The 24,004-nt window shown below is 39.3% G+C and overlaps 1 protein-coding gene across 1 annotated transcript in view; it reads right to left on the reverse strand.

The window, feature by feature from the left end:
* LOC136319192 (protein eyes shut homolog) overlaps positions 1 to 24,004 on the reverse strand; it is a 323,769-nt gene that overhangs the window by 17,903 nt on the left and 281,862 nt on the right. The window contains exons 8-9 of the mRNA XM_066252570.1: positions 23,515 to 23,689; positions 7,659 to 7,831 (exon numbers count right to left, since the gene is read on the reverse strand). Of these exons, the coding sequence (XP_066108667.1) occupies positions 7,659 to 7,831; positions 23,515 to 23,689 (348 nt within the window). The remainder of the gene's footprint in view (positions 1 to 7,658; positions 7,832 to 23,514; positions 23,690 to 24,004) is intronic.

Here is a 24,004-nt window from a genome sequence, read left to right on the forward strand (position 1 = left end):
ATGACTAATGTGTTTAGTGTCTATATTATGAAGACAAACAGTACCATGTTCTTGTTTACTCTAAATGGATAAGAATATTAAAAATAAGAGACCCAGTCCTGGCAAGCTGGCTCAGTGGATAGAGCGTTGGCCTGGTGTGCAGATGTCTAGGGTTTGATCCTCAGGGCACATAGGAAAAGTGACCATCTACTTCTCTTCCTCCCCCTTCCCTCTTCTCTCTCTTCTCTCTTGTAGCCAGATTGGTTCGAGCATGGCCCCAAGTGCTGAGGATAGCTTGGATGATTTAAGCATTGGCCCCAGACAGGTTTACTGAGTGAATCCTGGTCAGGGTGCATGCAGGAGTCTGTCTATCTCCCCTCCTCTCACTTAAAAACAAAACAAAACAAAAGAAAGAAATTCATGAGATATACGGTAGCATCAGCTATGATGAAGGATCTTTAATTTCATACACTTTTTTCCTTCTGGGGAAAAAAGATCCTAAATTCTGTAAGGATTATTTATAGAAAATCTGGGGGCAAGAAATTAAGCCAATCTAGGAGAATAAAATTACCAGTTTAATAAAACTATTGCACACATGCTTTTAAAAATCATTTTAACCCATTTATTTGGAAATAATTTCAAATTTGTATACAATTGAAAAAACAAACATAGTACAAATGATATTGTACCCAGATTCACCTTTTGTTAATATTCTACCCCTTTATAGTTCTATCTACATATCGAGCTATTTGATATTTTTCTCAATTATTTAAGGGTAAGTTCCATACATCATGGATCTTTGTACCTAACAACTTAAGAGATATTCTGTAACTTATATAACCACAGTACAGTTATCATCTTTAATAACTTTAACATTAATATCCCAATTTTCATTTGACCCACTAGTGTCCTTCATAATATTTTCCCCTACAGTGAGAAATATCACTGAAACTGAGATGTTGCATTGAGTTGTCATGTCTATTTATTGTCGTAACCTAGAACATTTCCACAGCCTGTCATTGTCTTTTCTGACATTGACACTTTTGAAGGATATTATCCTCCGTTTTTTGAAAAAAATGTTTATCATTTAGGGTTTGACTGATCTTCATAATTATACCACCTTCTTGGCTGAAATACTTCATAGATAATGATGTGAGCTTTTCAGGGTATCACATATAAAGGTACGTGGTGTCTATTTGTCCCTCTTTGGTAAACTTAATTTTTTTAAAATAATTTTTATTTATTTATTTATTCATTTTAGAGAGGGGGGAGAGAGAGAGAGAAAGAGAGAGAGAGAGAGAGAGAAGGGGGAGGAGCAGGAAGCATCAACTCCCATATGTGCTTTGACCAGGCAAGCTCAGGGTTTTGAACCAGCAACCTCAGTGTTTCCAGGTTGACGCTTTATCCACTGCGCCACCACAGGTCAGGCGGTAAACTTAATTTTGATCACCTCGGTCAAGGTGTTGATTGATTTTTTTCTATTGTATGTTATTCCATTGTATAATTATGGCTTTTTTCTTCTTCTTGTAATTTATATGAAATCTGTGGAGAGATAGTGTAAGACCATGCATATCTACTATTTATCAAAACTACCTCCTGGATTTAATATCCGTCGATAAGTCTAGTCTGAGCAAAGTAATAATTTTCCAGCTCTATCAGTCCTTGTTCAATTAGTTCTCAAAAAGTTATGATGGTCTGTATGTTGCTGTTAACTTGGTGTCTCTGTGGGAGAAGGAGAGCTTGCAGCTTCCTACTCAGTAATCTCGCTGACCCACATCTTTGCTATTAAAGCACACATTTTTCTTAAAACCTAAAGCTCTGTAAGATTCCTCTTTGCATTAAAAATTCCATCACCTCCCTACCTTGGATGTCTGCTTTTTTCAGTACACTTCTTTAATGGCTTTAAATTGAACAAGTCCCATTGAAGGGTATTTCCTACCAAATGTTCGTTCCCGTTCTGAGTGGTGGACCTCAAGATTTCTAATGTCGATTACTTCAATTCCCAGAGCATTGCTTCTCATGATGAACTCAAACCATAGTCTGTTTGATAAATAAATAGCTTTCAGTCTTCACATACTGTAAGCCTATGAGATTACACTGATAATCCTCACTGATACATATCGGTTCTGTTCTCAGCAAAGTGCAGATTTAGGGTTCTCCATTTCATGTTCTCTATTTCATTTTGTTTAATGCAAAAAAGTCTGACTGTAGCCACAGTTCTACTGTACCATAGCTATGTTCTGTTCGGTTAGTAAAGAAAAATGAAAAATAATTTAAGACTTTTTACAGCACTTATTAATCTATTATTTGCCTTTAGGTCTATGGATAAGTGCATATAATTTCACTGTGGCTTCCTGGTTTGTAAATACTTCTTTAAAGATTTATCACAAAAACTTTTTTCTCCCTCCTTAACTAGGTGAAGTCTTAAGACTTTTTATTTTATTTTAAGATTTTACTTACTGATTTTAGAGAGAGGAGAGAGAGAAAGGGAGGAGGAAAGAGCAGGAAGCATCAACTCTTAGTAGTTGCTTCTCGTATGTGCCTTGACTAGGTGGTGCTTTATCCAGCGCACCACCACGGGTCACAGAGTCTTAAGACTTTACTTTCAACTTTAGCAGTTTGACAAATTTTAAGTTTGTTGGCTTATTATTTTTTTTATTTATTTTTTTAAATTTTTTTTTTTTCCATTTTTTTTCTGAAGCTGGAAACAGGGAGAGACAGTCAGACAGACTCCCGCATGCGCCCGACCGGGATCCACCCGGCACGCCCACCATGGGGCGACGCTCTGCCCACCAGGGGGCGATGCTCTGCCCATCCTGGGCGTCGCCATGTTGCGACCAGAGCCACTCTAGCACCTGAGGCAGAGGCCACAGAGCCATCCCCAGCGCCCGGGCCATCTTTGCTCCAATGGAGCCTTGGCTGCGGGAGGGGAGGAGAGAGACAGAGAGGAAAGCGCGGCGGAGGGGTGGAGAAGCAAATGGGCGCTTCTCCTGTGTGCCCTGGCCGGGAATCGAACCCGGGTCCTCCGCACGCTAGGCCGACGCTCTACCGCTGAGCCAACCGGCCAGGGCTGTTGGCTTATTATTGAGTGAACTGGAAGTGGTATGGACAAGCAATTGAACCTATTGGCAGATTGCTAACAGAAGAAATGGTTAAGGCCCTGGCCAGCTAGCTCAGTTGATAGAGTGTTTGCCCAGCCTATGGATGTCCAGGGTTTGATTCCTGGTCAGGGCACACAAGAGAGGTTACTATCTGCTTCTCTCCCTCCCTTCCCCTACTCTCCCTCTTCTTCTCCCGCCAGTGGTCAATTTGTTTGAGCATCGGCCTGGGCACTGAGGATAGCTCAATTTGTCAGAATGTCAGCCTCAGCCACTAAAAATAGCTTGATTGATTTGAGCATTGGCCTCAGATTGGGGTTGTTGGATGTATCCTGGTCAAGACACATGCAGGAGTCTGTCTCACTGTTTCCCCTCCTTTCACTTAAAAAAAAAAAAAAGAAGGAATGGTTAAGTATCAGTTATTGAAAAAATAAAAATCATCTCTCTAGGCAAACTTTCTTTCGCACCTAGATGGATAATGCTAAACAACTCTTTTTAAATTACTTAAGTCATTCAGTTATTTGGGTGGCTATTTTGTTTAAATGTTCTTTGGAGACCCATTGATATGAAGTATTGCTTAAAAATTAAGTACTCTATAAAATCACTTGATTATTTTGTGGTACTTAGAGACATCTGGTAATTCCTGCTTTCAAAAACTTCTAAGAAGAGGTGTTCTACTCCATGTTTTTTTGGAGCAGAATTTGGGTGTTTAAACAAATGCCAACCTAAATTATTTAATTTGCATTATAAAACATCAATTTTGTCACCTATAAATCTGAAAAATAAAGCATGTAATGATTCTTTCAATCAATAACCAAGATACCTGGACTTCTAAGGTGATCTTAATTTTAATTTTTAAAAGTTTTGCTATGCTTTAACTGTAAAAAACTTTGCTGAAAACAATTGATAACCAAAAATAACAATCTAATGAAAATTTTAAATAATTATTTCCCAAGACAAATATTACCCCAGTAACATGCCATATCATTAGAAACTACTTTTTTCACTTAGTTTTGACATACTAGCTTTACAGATCTATGACTAAGTCTTTACAGATCTATGACTAAGTCTTATGCTCTTAGTTTTTATTGTGTGTCAATATGAGAAATGACCAAATAGATAAATCTCTTCCTTTATAGAAAATTGTCATCAAACTAGCACATATTATGCTGTTTAATTTCATTTTAGCTTGACCTGTCGTGGAGCAGTGGATAAAGCATTGATATGGAACGCTGAGGTCTCCAATTTGAAACCATGGGCTTGCCCAGTCAAGGCACATAAGGGAGTTGATGCTTCCTGCTCTTCCCTCCTTCTCTCTCTCTCTCTTCTCTAAAATGAATAAAGTCTTACAAATTTTTCATTGAAAAAACATATTGGAGCTTTTTTCAATATTTTTTTGATTAGAGTTCAGTACCAGGACACAGTTATCTGTCTTTAATGTCATAACTGGTATGCTTTTCTAATAGACAATAATTGAGTAACAACCTGTTGTGGCTTACGTTTACTTCAACTTCTGGGAAACCCAAAGCTGACTTGACACTCAGTTGCACGCCATCGTTTAGACTGGCTTGCTTTGTCTTGTTTGTCCTTACCTTCCATCCTTTCCCATCCATTTCCTTCTCTGCCCTTTTCTCTTTTCTTGGGAGCAGGACATATTTTGCCTTTCTATCACTATCTTGGCTGTTTTTCAAATGTATGTATCTTTTCATGTGAGTTCTCTCTGATGCTCTTTGAAATAGTCATAAATAATAAAGTCAGGTAACTTGTGTTGGGAGATTTATGGCTTGTTTATAGAAGGTCTGGGAGACTACAGTGATGCGCACGCATCATTGTGGTGCTAAGCCTTGAACAATCATCTTCCACGTCATGGGTGTTAACTGAGCACCATCTATGTGAAAGGTCACCCTTCAGCTCAGTAAGCAAGTCCTGAGGATTTTTTAATCCAGTGTATCTTGTGTTGCTCCCTTCTTTTCTCAGAGCTATTTTAATTATTTAGACCTTACCTGACATACATTTTCTTTTCAGATGAAGAGATTCACTCATATTTTGCTACTGTACCCTTCCATTCTTCCCAAGGTCTTGCTGAAGTGGCTTAGTCTTAAAAATCTATCTCACCATCCCATATAAGTCTATCCAAATTTTACCCATTCTTTGATGCCTAATTTAATTTTATTGCTTTTTTATGACCATTCAAGTTCCACTACTCAGAAGTGATGCATGTACTGTGTCATTCAATTGTCTAACAATTAAAGCATTCAATACCCTACGATATTTCTTCCTCTTTTCCTTGAACTATTATTATAAGTGATATACTTTCATTTTCATAGACTTTTGCCTGGTCTGAACCTAAATTGTTAGCTCTTTAAAAAAAGAGAGAACCTATCTTGTAGTGCTTTGGATCTCCCTGTGTTACCTGAGTGTTTCTCAAGAAATATTTTTTAAAAATTTAATAATCTGCTATATTTCTATAGAGAATGAATATTTAAAAAAATCATTGTATTTGGTAATTCTGAAAAGCTTATATCTACTCCATTAATCATAAGTTTGACATTGTTTTACATCTTTTTATAATACAAATTATTGTCCTTTAAAAATAGGAGGTTTAAAATATTTAAACTTGTGTCTATTTAAAAACAATCCATATTTTAAAAATGAAAATGATCAAAATATCAATGTTAACATGACCTACATTTAATCTGAGTGTAATCTGACACTTTTCTTTTTCCTCTGTAGAAGAGCACTGGTATTTAAGCCATGCTCATTTTTGGCTAGGTACGGGGCTGGCCTCTTTATTTCACTGACTCCTTACTATAACCTTTTTAAGGATGCACTAGAAGACAGAGAATTTTGTCTCTCAGACCACAGGGTTTCATGCCTATGATATTCTTTGGTCTCTGAAAGAGCATGGTACAGGAAAGTTTGCTTTTCTTTCTTTCTTTTTTTTTTTTTTTTTCCTTTTCTGAAGCTGGAAACTGGGAGAGACAGTCAGACAGACTCCCGCATGCGCCTGACCGGGATCCACCCCGCACGCCCACCAGGGGCGACGCTCTGCCCACTAGGGGGTGATGCTCTGCCCCGACCAGAGCCACTCTAGCGCCTGGGGCAGAGGCCAAGGAGCCATCCCCAGCGCCCGGGCCATCTTTGCTCTAATGGAGCCTTGGCTGCAGGAGGGGAAGAGAGAGACAGAGAGGAAGGAGGGGGTGGGGTGGGGGGTAGAGAAGCAAATGGGCGCTTCTCCTATGTGCCCTGGCCGGGAATCGAACCCGGGTCCCCTGCATGCCAGGCCGACGCTCTACCGCTGAGCCAACTGGCCAGGGCCTGCTTTTCTATTTTTTTTTTTTAAGATAAATTATACAGATTTTAACAAAAGGACATGAAATGAGATATTTTGCAATCTATATCTTTCACTATGGTCATGAGAATGTTAGTTCACTTGTCACTTTTTTTTTTGAGTGTGAGAGAGAAAGGGAGAGACAGGAAGATAGAGAGATGAGAAGTATCAGCTTGTAGTTGAGGCACTTTAGTTGTTCATTGATTGCTTCTCATATGTGCTTCTCCCGGGGGGCTACTGCAGAGTGAGTGACCCCTTGCTCAGGCCAGCGATCTTGGGCTCAAGCCAACGACCTTTGGGATCAAGCCAGCAACCATGGAGTCATGTTTATGATCCCATGCTCAAGCCAGCGACCCCACTCTCAAGCAGGTGAGCTTGTGCTCAAGCTGGCAACCTTGGGTTTTGAACCTGGGTCCTCCACATCCCAGTCTGATGCTCTATCCACTGCACTATCACTGGTAAGGCTCACTTGTCACTTTTAATATTTGTATTAGAAACTAGAAGGGGACCTGTCATTTCTCAGGAGAGTTAAGTTTACTTGCCCAAGGTCCAAGTTTAAGAAATGGCAGTTGTGTCTATTTCTTATCTACTAACACCAGCAATGTCTATTCCTTTTGATACTTAAAAAGCTTAATGTTTATATAAACCTTAGCATTGTTATATGTAATTCACTTTCTCACTGACTGTGGGGACCCCTCAGAAGCATGGCCATAATTTGCCCCAGTGGTAAGCATATGTCAATCCTAAAGTACAGGGAAGGACAGTAAAGCAGATGAGATCTGGAAAACTGAAAGCCCCTTTCTGTTCCCACTGGACGTGGGCCGTTTCATCCCTCACCTTTCTCTTTCTTTGCACTGGAGTGGATGTATCTGTCTCTTGATACTCCTGAGAGTTTTGAGTCAAGTAGAAGGTACAGGGGGAGAAGCTCAGAGATTGAGCCTTATTCTGGAATTGAATGATGAACCCAAGCTCACTTGGTTGGACTGCATTTAACATAAAATATATAGAATATCTAGACTAAACAGAGAGGGGGTTTAGAGCTAGCAGATTAAAACAATTCTAAAAACAAAGCCATATTTATGTACTACTGAACTTTGAGGACATTCTTATCTGTGAAATATGTCACATATACTGGGGAGGAAAGAGGGTGGATGGACTCTTTTATTATCATATGTATTTCGTTTTACTTTCCAAAAAAGAAGCTGACTGAGTTCAGTCTGTGGGCAGCGTGAGCTGGAATTCTGCCTCACCTTGTTCACAGTAGACTCCCGTGGTTCCCAGAGGACAGGAACAGGTGTATCCATGAGGCAAGGAGACACAAGTCGCTCCTCTGTTACACTGGTGTGGAGGGTCATATTCAGGGTCACAGCGGGAAATTGTCTCTGTGCAGAAGGCTCCTTTCCACCCAGTGGGGCAGTCACAGCTGTAGGTTGAGAAAGTAGACAGCGTGATTAGAGCACTTGAGTAGAGATAGCTATACACTTGTGTATCCATCACCCTAATATTACCTTGGCAATGTTGACTGAGGTTCCAAGATATCAAAGTGAATTGTGATTCAAACCACCAAGATCCAAACTGTCAAAGAAAAGAGCTAATAACTGCTTATATAGGAGTATTGAACTTCACATCAAGAATTTTAAAAGGATCAGGAGGTAGAAACTAAAAAAGAATTTGACAAAAGTCACTTCTTTAGGCAAAACAGCATTGTAAGTCCCTTCCCTCGCCTCCACATCACCACCCAGGCAGAAGGCTATGAACAGAGTTGCTTCCTCCTAACCTTAAGCCTTGAGAAAAGAAATTCACCAGGCCCAGGTCCTGGGGCTGCTGAAGAAACTGCAAACCCTCCAGAGATGAAGCAAATGATAGCGAATCCCAGGGATGGTTTGTGGCCCTCTGAGTTAGGGCCCGCTTAGGGACATATGAAAGGAATCTTGCCCAGAGGGTATCCTGGTAGCTGAAGAGAACTCAGTAGTAAGAGGCCATCAGCTAAAGATTAGGCAGAATCTGAGAGGGAAAGTGGCGTACCCAGTTCAAAGACCTCATCTGCCTTGGGAAAGAATGATCTTGGGAGCAGCCCAGCAGGGGAGTCTCTGATGGACCCATTAACAGCAGAGTTGCTAGATAAAATGCAGGGCACCTAATGAAACTTAAATGTCAGATAAACAATGAATCAATTTTTAGTATAAGTATGTCCCATGCAATATTTGACTTTCACATAAGCAATATTTGAGATATACTAAAAATTATTTGTTGTTTATGTGGAATTCAAATTTGCCTGAATTTCCTGGATTCCCCAACTCCCTCCCACTAAACCAACAGACAACAACAGTGCGAGTCAAGGAGGCGCCCTCCAGGGTGAGGTGTGGGGCGCAGTCAGGAACACTAGATGGGAGAGGGCAGCAGCAGACCGCTCACACCCCCATCAGCGACCTTCCGTTCCTGACACAAGCCTGTCTGGGTTTAGTCTTGAAGAGTGGAGCGTTGTTAGTATTTTGAAATGGACACTTTGAATTAATGAATTGAGAGTGTAGTTGTGAATTAAAGGATCTATTAATGGAGTTAAAGCAGAAAATTCAATTAACTCCCCCATGTTTTAATCCAGGACCAAGCAAAGGGTGACTGCTAAGCGGGTTTAAGAAGAGAGTGAGGCCCTGGCCGGTTGGCTCAGTGGATAGAGCATTGGCCCTGCGTGAGAGAAAGAGACAAGGAGCGAGAGAGAAACATCAGTCTGTCTCTGTATTGCCCTGAGTGGGGATCAAACCGGCAAATTTTCTGCATCGGGCTGATGCTCTAAACAACTAAGCTATCCAGCCAAGGCCTAGCACTTTTTATTGAATAGTTCATATTTTTCCACTGATGGACCATGTCCACTTATGCATGGTCCCATGCCTCTCTATCCTGTTCATTAGTCTGTTTGGTCTAACCTTGGACCAATACCCCAATGTCTTAATTTTTCTGGCTTTATAATAAGTCTTGATATCTAGGATGGCAAGTTCTGCAATCTTGTCTTTCTGTCCAGAAGTGTCTTGGCTATTCTTTGCATTTTGCTCTTTCACATCTTTTCTTATCAACTAGTCCCAAAGACAACAGGCAAATTTCCTGCTTTCTCCTTGTGTAGCTCTTTTTTTTTTTTTTTTTTTTTTTTTTTTTAACAAAGACAGAGAGATAGACAGGGAGAGACAGACAGGAACGGAGAGATGAGAAGCATCAATCATTAGTTTTTTGTTGCACATTGCAACACCTTAGTTGTTCATTGATTGCTCCCTCATATGTGCCTTGACCACGGACCTTCAGCAGACCGAGTAACCTCTTGCTAGAGCCAGCGACCTTGAGTCCAAGCTGGTGGGCTTTGCTCAAACCAAATGAGCCTGCGCTCAAGCTGGCGACCTCGGGGTCTCGAACCTGGGTCCTTTCGCATCCCAGTCTGACGCTCCATCCACTGTGCCACCGCCTGGTCAGGATCCTTGTGTAGCTCTTATGGTTCCCAGGCCTGTAAGGAGTCTCCTGTTAGCTTCCCCACTGCAGGGTCCTTAGCCTTAAGTTCGGTCCATTGTAACCATGCAGCCCTCAAAGAGTAAATTCACATGGTCTGTAGGTGTTAGCGGGAACTCAGGGCTAAAGCCAACTTTGACACTTGGTTCATAGGTTTTTGCTTTCATTCTGTTTGGGCTCTATAAATGTGTTGTTTTCACTTCACTTCTGTTATGAAAATATACATTTTATATTTTACTCAGCTTTGAATATTTTCATTTGAAAAGATTGTTCAGGATCTGTAATTTCCCATAGTTCTAGAAACAGAAACTCCCTATAAATAACCTTTAAAATAATAAAACGTACTAGTTAGAAACATCTTTCCATATTCATTAATTTCCTTTTCATAACTTTGTATATTATTTTACTGAGTGGATGAAATATACTTTATTTTTGCTATCAATTTTTTGGGATTCATGTTTAAAATGTTTCATGTTCTACAAACAACATTGTGATAAACCTCTTGTAGCTAAATCTTTGTGCATCTCTGTAATAATTTCCTGGAGATAAATTCCATTATCATAAAAATTTATAACCTTGGGATACATATTCCAACCTGCCCTCCCTGGTAATCGTACCAATTTACATTCCCATCATTAGTGAATGAGAAGGCTCTTGAATAATAGTTGCGTATATAGTTTTCACCAATTCACTGTTATGCTGTGGTTCTAGGAGGATTTTGAAACAAAAATTCTCATCTATGTGGAACTTACAGATAGAGGCATAGACAGGTACACACAATGGTAACATACAAAGGTCTCTGAAGATATTGCCATTTCATTAAATAGGGTGTCTGTATGGGTCCTGATAAAAGAAAATTTCTATGCTTCTTGTATGTAGTAGTTGTGCAAAATAAAAGGTTTGAAAAGTTGATAAGGTTTTCCAAAATGGAGAAAAAAACCCCAAACTATAAATTTAACCAGCTAAAAATTACATTATGACTTTGATTACCATTTGTTTGACTATCACAAAACATAAAATATGCAAAGACCTTTTATACAAAATGGAATGCCTTACAAATCTCATAAAATAAATAAAACCATAGTAATTGTTATTAAAGAATTTTTATATAAGAATAAAATTCTAACGTGATTACTTTTTTAAATGATGATTGCACCATCTAGCGGTTCATTTTTATCTACTTGGAAAAAAATCAAAGCTAAGAACAAAATTAATCTCAGTGCATTACAAACAGACATGGCAATGATAAAATATGTATTTTTATGTTAAGGATAGCTTAAATCACATTAAGCATAATATATATAATAAAGATGCCATAAACCTATTGGAAAAATGATATCTTAAATAAAATAAATCTTCATATGATTCTTCTTGGATATTTTAGGTCTGAAACAATTAGCTACATGTACAACAATTTAAAAGGTCACTTTTAAATACTATATACCACTTTCTTACATTACATTTTAAGAGAGATTTCTGTCAGAATGATTTTGTGCAAGCTCAGATTTTTCTTTTTCTTTCCTCCCTGGCTTCTTTAGAACCCTGTGAAATGTAGATAATAAATTTTCAAATTGTTTTTTGTTTGTCTCCACTTTGGGTAATGATATCTTTTAACCCTTGAAATGAATTCATTAACATTCCTTCCTTTAACTACATGTATACTGCTTGCCCTGAGGAGGAGTCGGTTTTGGGGAGGGATGGGTGTGAAGGGGGGGTGTCTATAAAGTAGGAAAAGTAGAGGAAAAAAAGAGAGGTAGATATTTATTCATGTAAAGAGTATATCTATGCCTATGTTTTTATGTACTATGTGCTTGGCTTTGGGAGCTCGACAACACGTAAGACCCCATGCTTGGCCTGTGCACTTGCTGTTTTGGGGGGATCTATTTAGTGATCAATGTTAATACAATATGACAGATGCTAAAATGAGTACTATGGGAGCCCATAAAAAGATATATAGGGAATGATGCGAATGATGAGGCATATTTTTTTTAAAAAATTTTTTATTGACTGATTTTAGAGAAAGAGGAAGGAGAAGAGAGAGAGAGAGAGAGAAATATCAATCTGTTCCTATATGTGCCTTGACCAGGGATTGAACCAGCAACCTCTGCACTTTGGGATGATGCTCTAACAAACTGGGTTATCCAGCCAGGGACACATATTTTAAGAATATTACTTTTGGAAATGGTGCTAGCAGGAGACTTGACTTGGGGTGGTGAATACACAATACAATATACAGATGATGTGTTATAGAATTGTACACCTGAAACCTATATAATTTTATTAACCCACGTCACCCAATAAATTCAATAAAAAGGAGAAAAATGTTAATTTAGTATGTATGGGATGACTCCATGATGTAAAAAGAAACTCTTTAGTGATATAAGTTTCTTTTAAAATTGAATTTATTGCCTGACTTGCGGTGGCGCAGTGGATAAAGCATCCATCAACCTGGAATGCTGAGGTCATGGGCTTGAAACCCTGGGCTTGTCAAGGCACATATGGGAGTTGATGCTTCTCCCTCCCTTCTCTCTCTCTCACTCTAAAAATGAATAAACAAAATAAAAAAAGTGATTTTTTTAAAAAAATTGAATTTATTGGGGTGACACTAGTTCACAAAATTATACAGGTTTCAGGTAAACAATTCCACAACACATCACTGAACACGGTGTTTTGTGTTTACCCCCCCAAGTCAAATCTTTGTCCATCACCATTCATCTCCCCTATGCCCTCCTCCACTTCCCCCCTCTCTGGCATCAAGTGACGTGAATTTAATTTTAGTTGAATCTTACTACATTTTACCACTAGAACAGGTTGGCAAACTTCGGCAGTTCACAGTTTGCTTTACGGGTCATATAGACTTTTGCAATGACTCAACTCTGCCACTATGAAAAGTAGCCACAGATAATCTACAAACAAATGGGTATGGCTGCATTCCAATAAAACTGTATTTACAGCCTGAGCAGGTGGTGGTGCAGTGAATAGAGCGTCGGACTGGGATGCGGAAGGACCCAGGTTCAAGACCCCGAGGTTGCCAGCTTGAGCGTGGGCTCATCTGGCTTGAGCCAAAAAAAGCTCACCAGCTTGGACCTAAGGTCGCTGGCTTGAGCAAGGGGTTACTCGGTCTGCTGTAGTCCCCCGGTCAAGGCACATATGAGAAAGCAATCAATGAACAAATAAGGAGTCCCAACGAAAAACTGATGATTGATGCTTCTCATCTCTCTCCATTCCTGTCTGTCTGCCCCTACCTATCCCTCTCTCTGACTCTCTCTCTGTCCCTGTAAAAAAAAAAAAAAAAGAAAGAAAGAAAAAAAAAAGAAACTGTATTTACAAAAACAGGTGGTAGGCCCACCTGGGCATAGTCTGCTGACTATGATCATTAATCCCATGGAACTAACTAATTAATTCCACAGTAGCAGAGATCAGGTCTGCTTTACTCTCTGTTGTTGTCCCAAGGCTAAAACAGTTCCTGGTACATTATAATTTCTCATGACTATCCGGGGGTCAATAAATAAGTAAATGAATGAGTCACGACTAGGATAAGGAGGTGGATGAATGCACAGAGGCCTGGACCAGGAAATGGCTCTGAGGAAGGAAAGGTTGAAGTAGATGTGATAGGCATCTGCTAAGTGTGTTGGTTTGGAAGATGGACATTATAGTGTAATGGCAGCCTTTGCTGAATGAAGCTCAACCCACTCCCGGCCCTCTTCTCAGAGCTTCCAATGTATTTCCTCACTAAATCCTCCTAAATAGACCAGGAGGGTATATTAGAATCCTCATTATTCAAAGGAGGAGCTTGAGAGACAGAGAAATTCACACATTTCGTGGCTACTAATAGGGGATGGAGTGCACTCGTTAACTGCAAGCCTGTGTTTCCCAATCTCACGGAAATCTATGGGGGTTTCAGGATGAAACGAATGAAGAAATATGGTGCCATTAGTGACAACAAGGTATTAGAGAGGAATGTGGTTTAAAGGGAAAATACAAAAATCCACTTTTAGCTACACTGAATTGCAGGTGAGAGCAAATGATTAAGGAGTGGGTTTTTTTTTGGGGGGGTGAATTAGGCAGACTAGCAGGCAGAGGGCTGAAATATTTACGATATAATAGCTAAGAATATTTAAAAGATACACAAATTGCACATAGAACTATTTTCTCATCTCAGTCCATTAAAAAAAGGTTAACAGCCTGACCAGGTGGTGGCGCAGTGGATAGAGCATTGGACTGGGATGCAGAGGACACAGGTTTGAGATCCTGAGGTCACCAGATTGAGCGTGGGCTCATCTGGTTTGAGCAAAAAGCCCACCAGCTTGAACCCAAGGTTGCTGGCTCCAGCAAGGGGTTACTCGGTCTGCTGAAGGCCCGCGGTCAAGGCACATATGAGAAAGCAATCAATGAACAACTAAGGAGCTGCAACGTGCAATGAAAAACTAATGATTGATGCTTCTCATCTCTCTCCGTTCCTGTCTGTCTGTCCTTGTCTATCCCTCTCTCTCTCTCTGAAAAAAAAAAAAAAAAAGGTTAACTATCCTAAGTTGTTAATATATAAAGGATAACTTGTGCATTCTCCTGCCTCTAAGCATGGAGAGATAACACAAAGAAAATGCCTGACATTTTAACTAACAGTTGGTCATAATGGCAATCGAGAATTGAGCATGTTTTTACTAATATATTAAGAGTTAATTATTTTACACCTGTGTACTTAGAATGAAATGGACTTAAATTCCTAAATTGCAAATAAATTGTTTGTTTTTTACTTTCTTTATTTTTAAAGACAACTTTTAAAAATTTATTTTTTGTTTAGAGAGAGAAAGGGAGAGACAGGAACATCCAGTGGATTCAAATAATTTAACAACCGGTTCTTTGCCCTAATGACCATTTTAAGTATAAAAAAATGATCTAATGAAAGGTAGTTTATTATTTCATCCATAGAATACTTAAATAAGAATAAAGAGGTACAAAAAACTAGATTATGTTATAAAAAAGTTTAAAAATATTAATTAAATAATATCAAATAATACCTGACAACCCCCCCCCAATAAAACTGGTATATAAGATATTTCCATATTGCGTCTTGATTGGCATCCTCATTTGTAATTTTTTTCACCTATGGACGGAATGAACATTACTACGGGCACTTAGAATATGCTGTTGCCCAGACGAACGATAAAAATAGTAAGGAATGTAAATTTGTGATTTCCACATTGGGTGGCTACCCAATGAACCTTAAAGAGAACCCTGATTACAAGTACCATTTTAACAGTCGGTTTGCTGAACTCACCAAAAAATTAGGTATTGGTTCTGCTGAACCAGTGTGAATTGTCTGAATTCAACCACTGGGAACATTGATCTGTTTTTGTATGTGTCCTGATCTGGGTCAAACTTGGAACCTTTGTGTATCAGGATGATGTTCTAACAAACCAGACTGCTTTTTTTTTTTTTTTTTAAGTGAGAGGGAGAAAGAGAGAGAAGAGAGTGAACAGAAGCAGAGAGAGAAGGTCCAACAGGGACAGTCAGACAGGAAGAGAGAGAGATGAGAAGCATCAATTTTTTATTGCGGTACCTTAGTTGTTCATTGATTGCTTTCTCATATGTGCCTTGACTAGGGGGCTATAGCAGAGCTTGTGACCCCTTGCTCAAGCCAGCAACCTTGGGCTCAAGCCAGTGACCTTTAGACTCTAGCCAGCAACCATGGGGTCATGTCTATGATTCCACGCTCAAGCCAGCGACCCTGCCCTCAGGCTGGTGAGCCTATGCTCAAGCTGGCTACCCTGGGGTTTCGAACCCAGGTCCTCTGCATCCCAGGCTGATCCTCTATCCACTGTATCACCACCTGGTCAGGCTGGGCAGGGCTGCTTTCTGTTTTCAAATTTATAGCTTAGAAACATCTATGGATTAATTTTTCTCATTACAACAGATATTCAATGTGAAGAATTTAATTTTCTTGTAATTGACCAATTCTAAGATTTTTAGAGTTTAGGATAAACATGGATATATAAAAATTAACTGAAAATGAGATGATGGAAGAGTTAATATTCTTTATTTGACTATCACTTGAATAGCATTCACTTACTTACTAAATATTTACCAAAAAAAAAAAAAAAGAAAGAGTAACAGTACACCACTCCACTTTGTTACCAGGGTGAACACAAACCGAGAACATTGTTTGGCCCCGAAGGACTTTAAGGTAATTTATTTATAACAATGTTTATTTGTATTAAATATATATGACATAAATATGAGTCAACACTTATTAGGACTTCACTTTAGTGCCACATATGGGTTTAAGAATTTAATATGTAGTAACTCACCTAATCCCCCCAATAACTCTACAGTTATTCCTCACTGTGCAGATGAGGAACTGCTTTAGTAAAATATAACCTCTGCTTAGCTTACTTTTTCAGTTTACCTTCAAATATAGATTCTTATTGCTTTGGGTCAGAGAGATTATTTTATATGTATTGAGGGTAATGAGGGCAAAGTATTAGAATCATCATTGTGAGATGAGAGCCAGAAAGAGAAAGTTCTTGCAGAAAATATACCTTGAGTTGCATCTGTAAGAAAGCTCTGGTTTTCCATGCATAAGCAAAAGCACAGATATAGTACTTAAAATGAAATCTATGTGCTGTGATAATAAAGTCAATGAATAATGGAATAGATACATGTTACTTAGCGAGATGATCACATTGCCCAAAGGACTCCACTTAGAGATGATTACATTGCCCAAAGGACTCCATTTCTGCATATATAACTTATTTCTCTGCCATCTATAGGAAAAGGGAAACATAGTTGAATCCTTCTTCTAGACCAGTGATCCCCAACCTTTTTTGGGCCACGGACTGGTTTAATGTCAGAAAATATTTTCACGGACCGGCCTTTAGGGTGGGATGGATAAATGTATCACGTGACCGAGACAAGCGTCAAGAGTGAGTCTTAGATGGATGTAACAGAGGGAATCTGGTCATTTTAAAAAAATAAAACATCGTTCAGGCTCTGGCCAGTCGGCTCAGAGGTAGAACATCAGCCTGGCATGTAGGAGTCCCAGGTTCGATTCCCGGCCAGGGCACATAGGAGAAGCGCCCATCTGCTTCTCCACTCCTTCCCCCTCCTTCCTCTCTGTCTCTCTCTTCCCCTCCCGCAGCCGAGGCTCCATTGGAGCAAAGATGGCCCGGGCGCTGGGGATGGCTCTGTGGCCTCTGCCTCAGGTGCTAGACGGCTCTGGATGCAACAGATCGACGCCCCAGACAGGCAGAACATCATCCCCTGGTGGGCATGCCGGGTGGATCCTGGTTGGGCGCATGCGGGAGTCTGTCTGACTGCCTCCCCATTTCCAGCTTCGGAAAAATGAAAAAACAAAACAAAACAAACAAACAAAAAAAAACAACCCCCCCCCCCAAAAACATCGTTCAGACTTAAATATAAATAAAATGGAAATAATGTAAGTTATTTATTCTTTCTCTGCGGACCGGTACCAAATGGTCCCTGGACCGGTACCGGTCTGCAGCCTGGTGGTTGGGGACCACTGTCCTAGATCATCTGTTATGTTGGATGGCCTTACTCATGTCAAATTGCTTTTCTTTATGATTTATTTCCATTTGAGTAACCTGTTGGGAGAATGAGGTCAGTACGATACGGTAGAAATCATTTTACCTGCCAAAATTTACTGGATATCAAATGACATGCTCAAAAGTTGAGCCTCTGTAAAGTAGTACAACCATTATGGAGGAAAGTATGGTGGTTCCTCAAAAAACTGCAAATAGAACTACCTTATGACCCAGCAATCCCTCTACTGGGCATATACCCCAAAACCTCAGAAACATTGATACGTGAAGACACATGTAGCCCCATGTTCATTGCAGCACTGTTCACAGTGGCCAAGACATGGAAACAACCAAAAAGCCCTTCAATAGAAGACTGGATAAAGAAGATGTGGCACATATACACTATGGAATACTACTCAGCCATAAGAAATGATGACATCAGATCATTTACAGCAAAATGGTGGGATCTTGATAACATTATAAGGAGTGAAATAAGTAAATCAGAAAAAAACAAGAACTACATGATTCCATACATTGGTGGAACATAAAAATGAGACTAAGAGACATGGACAAGAGTGTGGTGGTTACCAGGGGTGGGGGGAGGGAGGATATGGGAGGGAGGGAGGGAGAGAGTTAGGGGGAGGGGGAGGGGCACAGAGAACTAGATAGAGGGTGGCGGAGGACAATCTGACTTTGGGCGAGGGGTATGCAACATAATTTAATGACAAAATAACCTAGACATGTTTTCTTTGAATATATGTACCCTGATTTATTAATGTCATCCCATTACCATTAATAAAAATTTATTAAAAAAAAAAAGTTGAGCCTTTGAAAAATATGCAAACAATAAATCTCACAGTACGGTGAAATGTGCTGACATGTCAAGACTCAACACGCTTACAAGGAAGGGTTCCTATAATCTCTCTGCTTGTGGATGTTTCCTTGTGGCCTTTCTTTCTTTGATAACACCTCAGAGAGCATGAGAAGGATGGGATGAAATTACTCCTTACATGCTACTCTGTGGCTCTCAGTCTTAATGGTTCCATTCTCTAGGTTAAGGGCCAAAGCATTGTAGCAGGCTCACAATTGGTCTCAATTCCTCTTACAGAAGGAGATATTTTGGGGAAATTATTTAGATGAGCTGTTTGGAGTAGATGGCGGACCCTAGTTGCATTGATGTGAGCATGAGCCTGGACTACAAAAAGAGATAACAGTAACTAAACTGTTTTGCCTGAGAACAGGGGAGAAATTAGGCTTTTTCTAAACTAGAGTCAATTGGAACAAAATGAAGCAATGAGAAGAACACAGAGATGGGGTGGCGTGGCCATGTATTTACTATGGTGATGAGATGACAAGACACAGGTTGAAGGTTGGTTAGGCGGCCATGACAGAAATGTTTCCACGGGGAGGGAGGTGGGGAAAACCACCACCACCAACAACAACAAAAGCCTTTCTCCCCTGCACCAAAGGACACAGTCTGATCTACCTTAAAGTGTGAATGACTTCACTCATTTAGCAAAAATCAAATTGACCGTCATCTTCAGGTGCACACGGTACAGTATCTACATGAAAGTGAGAGAAGGCTTGGAGAAGATTCACTTTCCTTCTGGCATCTGCATTCATCTTGGAAAGGTCTTTGAACTTTCACCTGATTCTCAAAGGCATCTGTGAGTCAAAAATATTAAGGAAACTGGATCGGTGAGATTTTGTGCTCACTGATAGATTGATATTGTAAATAAGTCTCATTTATGAACTTAATATAAATTTCTGACATATTTCCCATTTTACATCCACATTCTCTGAACTCCTGTTGTACTTACTGTCTGTGCTGCTCATTTTTACTTATGTTTTGGTAGCTTTTGTTTTTCCTACACTGTGTTTTTCTTTTTTTTAAAGGAACATGTTGTCTGCCACCCTCAATCACAGTCAGGATATCACCTTAAGGTCAAGCAAAGAACAGCTTAAATAAAGTCAAATTTGTTTAAAAACACTTTGTACCAAGCAAATGTACATAAAGAGCTAAGTTAGAACTAAACAAACCTTTTATTTTTTCAACCCAGGCTACTGACAACAGAAATAGTTTACTGTTCCTCTGTTGCATCAGAGCTCATCCCGGGGCACAAGGGCCTTACAGGAACTCAGCCTCATTATGCTCTCATTCGAGAAACGGCATTAGAGCGCAGCTGGACCTGTTTGCTGATGCACTTGGGGCAGGAAAGCAAGGCTTTCAGCAGTTTCCCGAGCCCAGCACCTGCTCCAAGCCTTATCAAGCCCTACCTCCCTCCTTACATGGCACAAGACTTCCTCTTATGTACCAAGACAATGCCTTCCACACACAGCTGTGACGGGTGGAACTAAAGTGAGCGTTTTAGTTTTTAATTTAAAAATATATATTATTAAGCTGTTAAGACACTTTAAGTGGCTTTAAATTTTGTTTTAAAAAATTGATTCTGAACACCATGAATTTTATGCTTCTGTTCGGGACTTGCTTCTTGAGCATTAAAAAAAAATCCTACGTTATTTTCCAGGAAAAGACTAAAATTTAGCTTTGAGCTGTCAATAATGTTACCTGGAAATTGTTTGATATTCCTCTGATTCAGGTGCAAAGTAAAAGTATAGAGCCATATAAAGTTGAGAGCCTGGGACTGAACCAAGGTAGAAGAAAAGATGTTGGAGAGTATGTTACCAAGAACACATCTTTTTCCCTTGAAAATTGGAATAGGTTCACCTGTTTGAATAACTCAGTTGGTTAATGTCATCTTGATACACCAAAGTTGTGGGTTCCCTCCCCAGTCAAGACTCATACCAGAATCAACCAATGAACGCCTAAATAAGTGGAACAATAAATCAGTGTTTCCCCCTCTCTTGCTCCTTTTCTTTCTATAAATCAGTAAATAAAAATTTAAAAGGGAGTAAGTTCAATAAAAACCCCCAGAAAATCAACAACAAAGCAATGAGATTCTTATTATTGAGATTAGAGCAGAATTACAAACACTGTCAAAAGAAATAAAATTCTCCTTAAACTTACACTGCTACTGAAGTTGAATGTCCATAAGTGAGACCTTAATATTTTGAAACAGCTTTATTGAAGTATAAATTACATCCTAAAAATCCACCTCTTTTAAGTTCAGGGAGCCATAATTCTAATGTCATTCTATTTATATAATAGTGACAAGAGCTACTCCACATTCTGCAGAAATGCTTCACATGTCACTGATATAGTAAATATTTTGTGGTTATGACAATAAGAGAATCCCAAACATTGGTCACAATTTGGTAAGACAGATTTTAGAATCCTGCGGGAAAACCTGTCAGAGGTATTGGTCCCATTACTCAGCTTATTTGTCATTCAAATGGAGGCTCCTATGCTAATGTGTGAGAAACAGCTTTCTACCCACACAGGAGTTTATGAAATCCCCAGAGAGTATGTTATGAGGCAAGGTACTTCCAATTCGAGAAAATATGAAATGTCAGTTGAAGATAACATCAACATTTAAAAACAATTAAGACTAAACAAATAGTTTATATCCAGCAGATACGGAGCTACTTAACATTTTAGTCATCTTATCTAAATTGCTAGCTGCTTTTTAAATTCATTTCTTACTATTTCGGTTCTGATCTTGACCCAGGAATTGGGAGGTTTGGCTTTGGGTTGTGCTATACTGCTCACAAGATGCTGGTACACCCTCTTGTTTACTCATAATCTCCGGGGCTTAGTTTCCCATGCATTAAACTGGGGCTAGGATGGTCTCGGGCTAATTTAGAAAGTTTTAAGTAGAGGCAATGGAAATAATGTATGCAAAAGAAAAATGATTTGTTGGCCACAAAGATATTGCTTTTATCACAAGTCAAGGAAAATTTCTATGTTAATTTAAATAATCTTCTAATAGTTGTGTGTACCTGGACGTGGCACTGTGAATTCCAGTGTATTCCAGGGTCAACAGACGCGGCTCTATGTTGAAACAGGCAGGCCCTTTGTTCCATAGGGGAAAAGGGGGAGTTAGGATGACTTTCCTGCCTGCACTTTCACCTTTACTGTCTTATGGCACTTCCCATTCTTTATTTTCTCTATCTATACTGGTATTAGTTTATTATCACAGTAAAAAATAACAAAAAAACACATAGTAAAATTTCCTGGAGAATGACATTTCTTTAGATAAGGTGAAGTAAATTTGTACTTCTAAGTAATTAAGCTTAGTTGTAGAGCAAATGATGATATGCATAATTTGTAAAGCAAACTAAAAGTTACATGAAAAAATTGTAGGGTGTTTGCAGCTGCTGCTGTGCAGCTGTTGCTCTCTAATACCAGTGCCAGCTCCAGCTTGCCGAGTGCCAGCCAGAGGAGAAGGCGATAACTAAGGAGGTCTCTACACTATGGCTAGTACAAAGCAGACTGTCTGAACGAAACAACTGGCTACAAAAGCTGCTTGCAAGAGAGCGCCCTCTACTGTATGGTTGAAGAAACCTCCTCCATCCCAAGCTGGTACCTGCGGCACTCTGAGAAATTAGATGTTATTAGAGGTCCACTGAACTTCTGATTCGCAAACTTCCCTCCTAACATCTGGTGCAAGAAATTGCTCAGGTTTTCAAAAAGATCTGCGCTTCCAGAGTGCAGCTATTGGTGCTTTGCAGGAGGCAAGTGAGGCCTGTCTGGTTGGCCTTTTTGAAGACACCAACCTGTGTACTCTCCATGCCAAAGGCATATGTAGAAAACTGGCTTAAGAACCCACTATGATGGGAAACATTTTATTCTTTAAAAAAAGTTTTTTTCTTTTATTTCTGTTGGTAGTTCTGAATGGGTTTTTTTTTCCCCCTCATAGGGAAAAGAGAGGACAGAAATCAGATTCTGGCAGTTTTTCATTTTCACTTGTGTGTAAATTTTTTAAACTATCAATACAGGGACATAAAACAATAGAAGTCAAAATGTGTCAGTGAACGGGTTTCAACAGTTCAACTCTACAACAATTATACTGATAAGAACAGATACTACACTAGACATTTTGTTTTTTAATTTTTTCATTGATTTGAGAGAGAGAGGAAGGAAGGGAGAGAGAAAGAGGTGAAGGGAAAGAGAAAAGCATCGGTTTGTTGCTTCACTTAGTTGTGTATTCACTGATTGCTTCTCATACGTGTCCTGACCTGCGATTAAACCCACAGACCCTGGCGCAGTGGGTGGGTGCTTTTTCCCCCTGAGCCACCCAGCCTGAGTTTTACACTTGATCTTAGCCAAAAAGTCGAGGAGCCATCAACTTTATAACAATTATAGATAAACCTGTTAATTTTTTCTGGACAACATTAGTATTTTGATTTAAAAAAAATAAAAACCAAGTAAATTTCTTATTGATGGCAACTACATTGTGTTTGTAGCATTTTTATCATATAGTAGATTCCATCCATCCACTATACTTTTCTGAGTTGTCCTACACGCAAATACATATTTTTCATGTTGTCTGTCTTCTGTGCGGTTCCTGTACATTTGCTATTAAAAAGAATACATTAATTTAATTTAATTTAAATACATTAAATTAAAAAGAATTGTAAAACAGTGAAGAGAAAATCATAATGGTAAAGCTAATATTATGCTCAACAAAAGAAGTTATTTATAAGATAACTTTCTTTTGCTCTTTTCTTTTCACTCAACATGCTCGTGTTTTTGTTTCATACCCAAGTTCAGAAGTTAAACCATGCAGCTTTTGCTAGGCTCCAGCTAGAGAGGATGACCCTTTCTAAAGGAGATCAAACGTGAATGTGAAAGGAAATCTCAAACCATAAACCCTTGTGTGATTAACATTTCTGGTACCATGCTCAAGACTATGAATTTAAGACATGTTTTCCATAGTGCCTGGAATGAGATGCTGTGATTCATTTTCATTGTTTAAAAGAATTGAGAAGATGGCACATATGCTGTGTTGACCCTTCCTTCTCTAGCTGTGTTTATCTGCCCCCCAGTCATCTAGGAAGTCTACATGAAAACTTTGACTATATGAGGGTCAGTTTGTGTTCCTAGTTTGTGTGGGTGGAGTACCAGTTAAGAGTACAAACAACGTGCTACATTCCTTCCTAATGTCATACTTACTAAACAGTAGATCCACTGTCTATGCACGTCCCACCATTGCCACAGTTCATTAAACCACAAGGAGAAGCATCACACTGGCCAACGCTGCGTCCAGCATTTGGGTGGCCCTCAGGGTTTCCCAGACTTCTGAAGTGGCCATGCTTCCTAGTGCGAACTTGAATAGTGAAAATACAACCTTGAAGAAAGGGGAAAATACTTCATATAAAAAGTGGAAGAAATAGGTAAAATAGGAAGACAGTTATTTTTAAAACTTTGAAATGAAATGTAATGGGGTGACATTAATCAATAAAACTATATAGGTTTCCGGTGAACATCTCTATAACATCTGAGCTGTTGATTGCATTGTGTGCCCATCACTCAAAGTCAAATCATTTTCTGTCTCTGTATATTTGTCTCTCGTTACTTCCCTCCCCCTAGTAACCATTTCACTTTTACCAATGTCCATGAGCCTCAGTTTTATATCCCATCAACGTGGGATATATATTTGTCC

Source organism: Saccopteryx bilineata, chromosome 1, assembly GCF_036850765.1.
Source record: "Saccopteryx bilineata isolate mSacBil1 chromosome 1, mSacBil1_pri_phased_curated, whole genome shotgun sequence".
NCBI lineage: Eukaryota > Metazoa > Chordata > Mammalia > Chiroptera > Emballonuridae > Saccopteryx > Saccopteryx bilineata.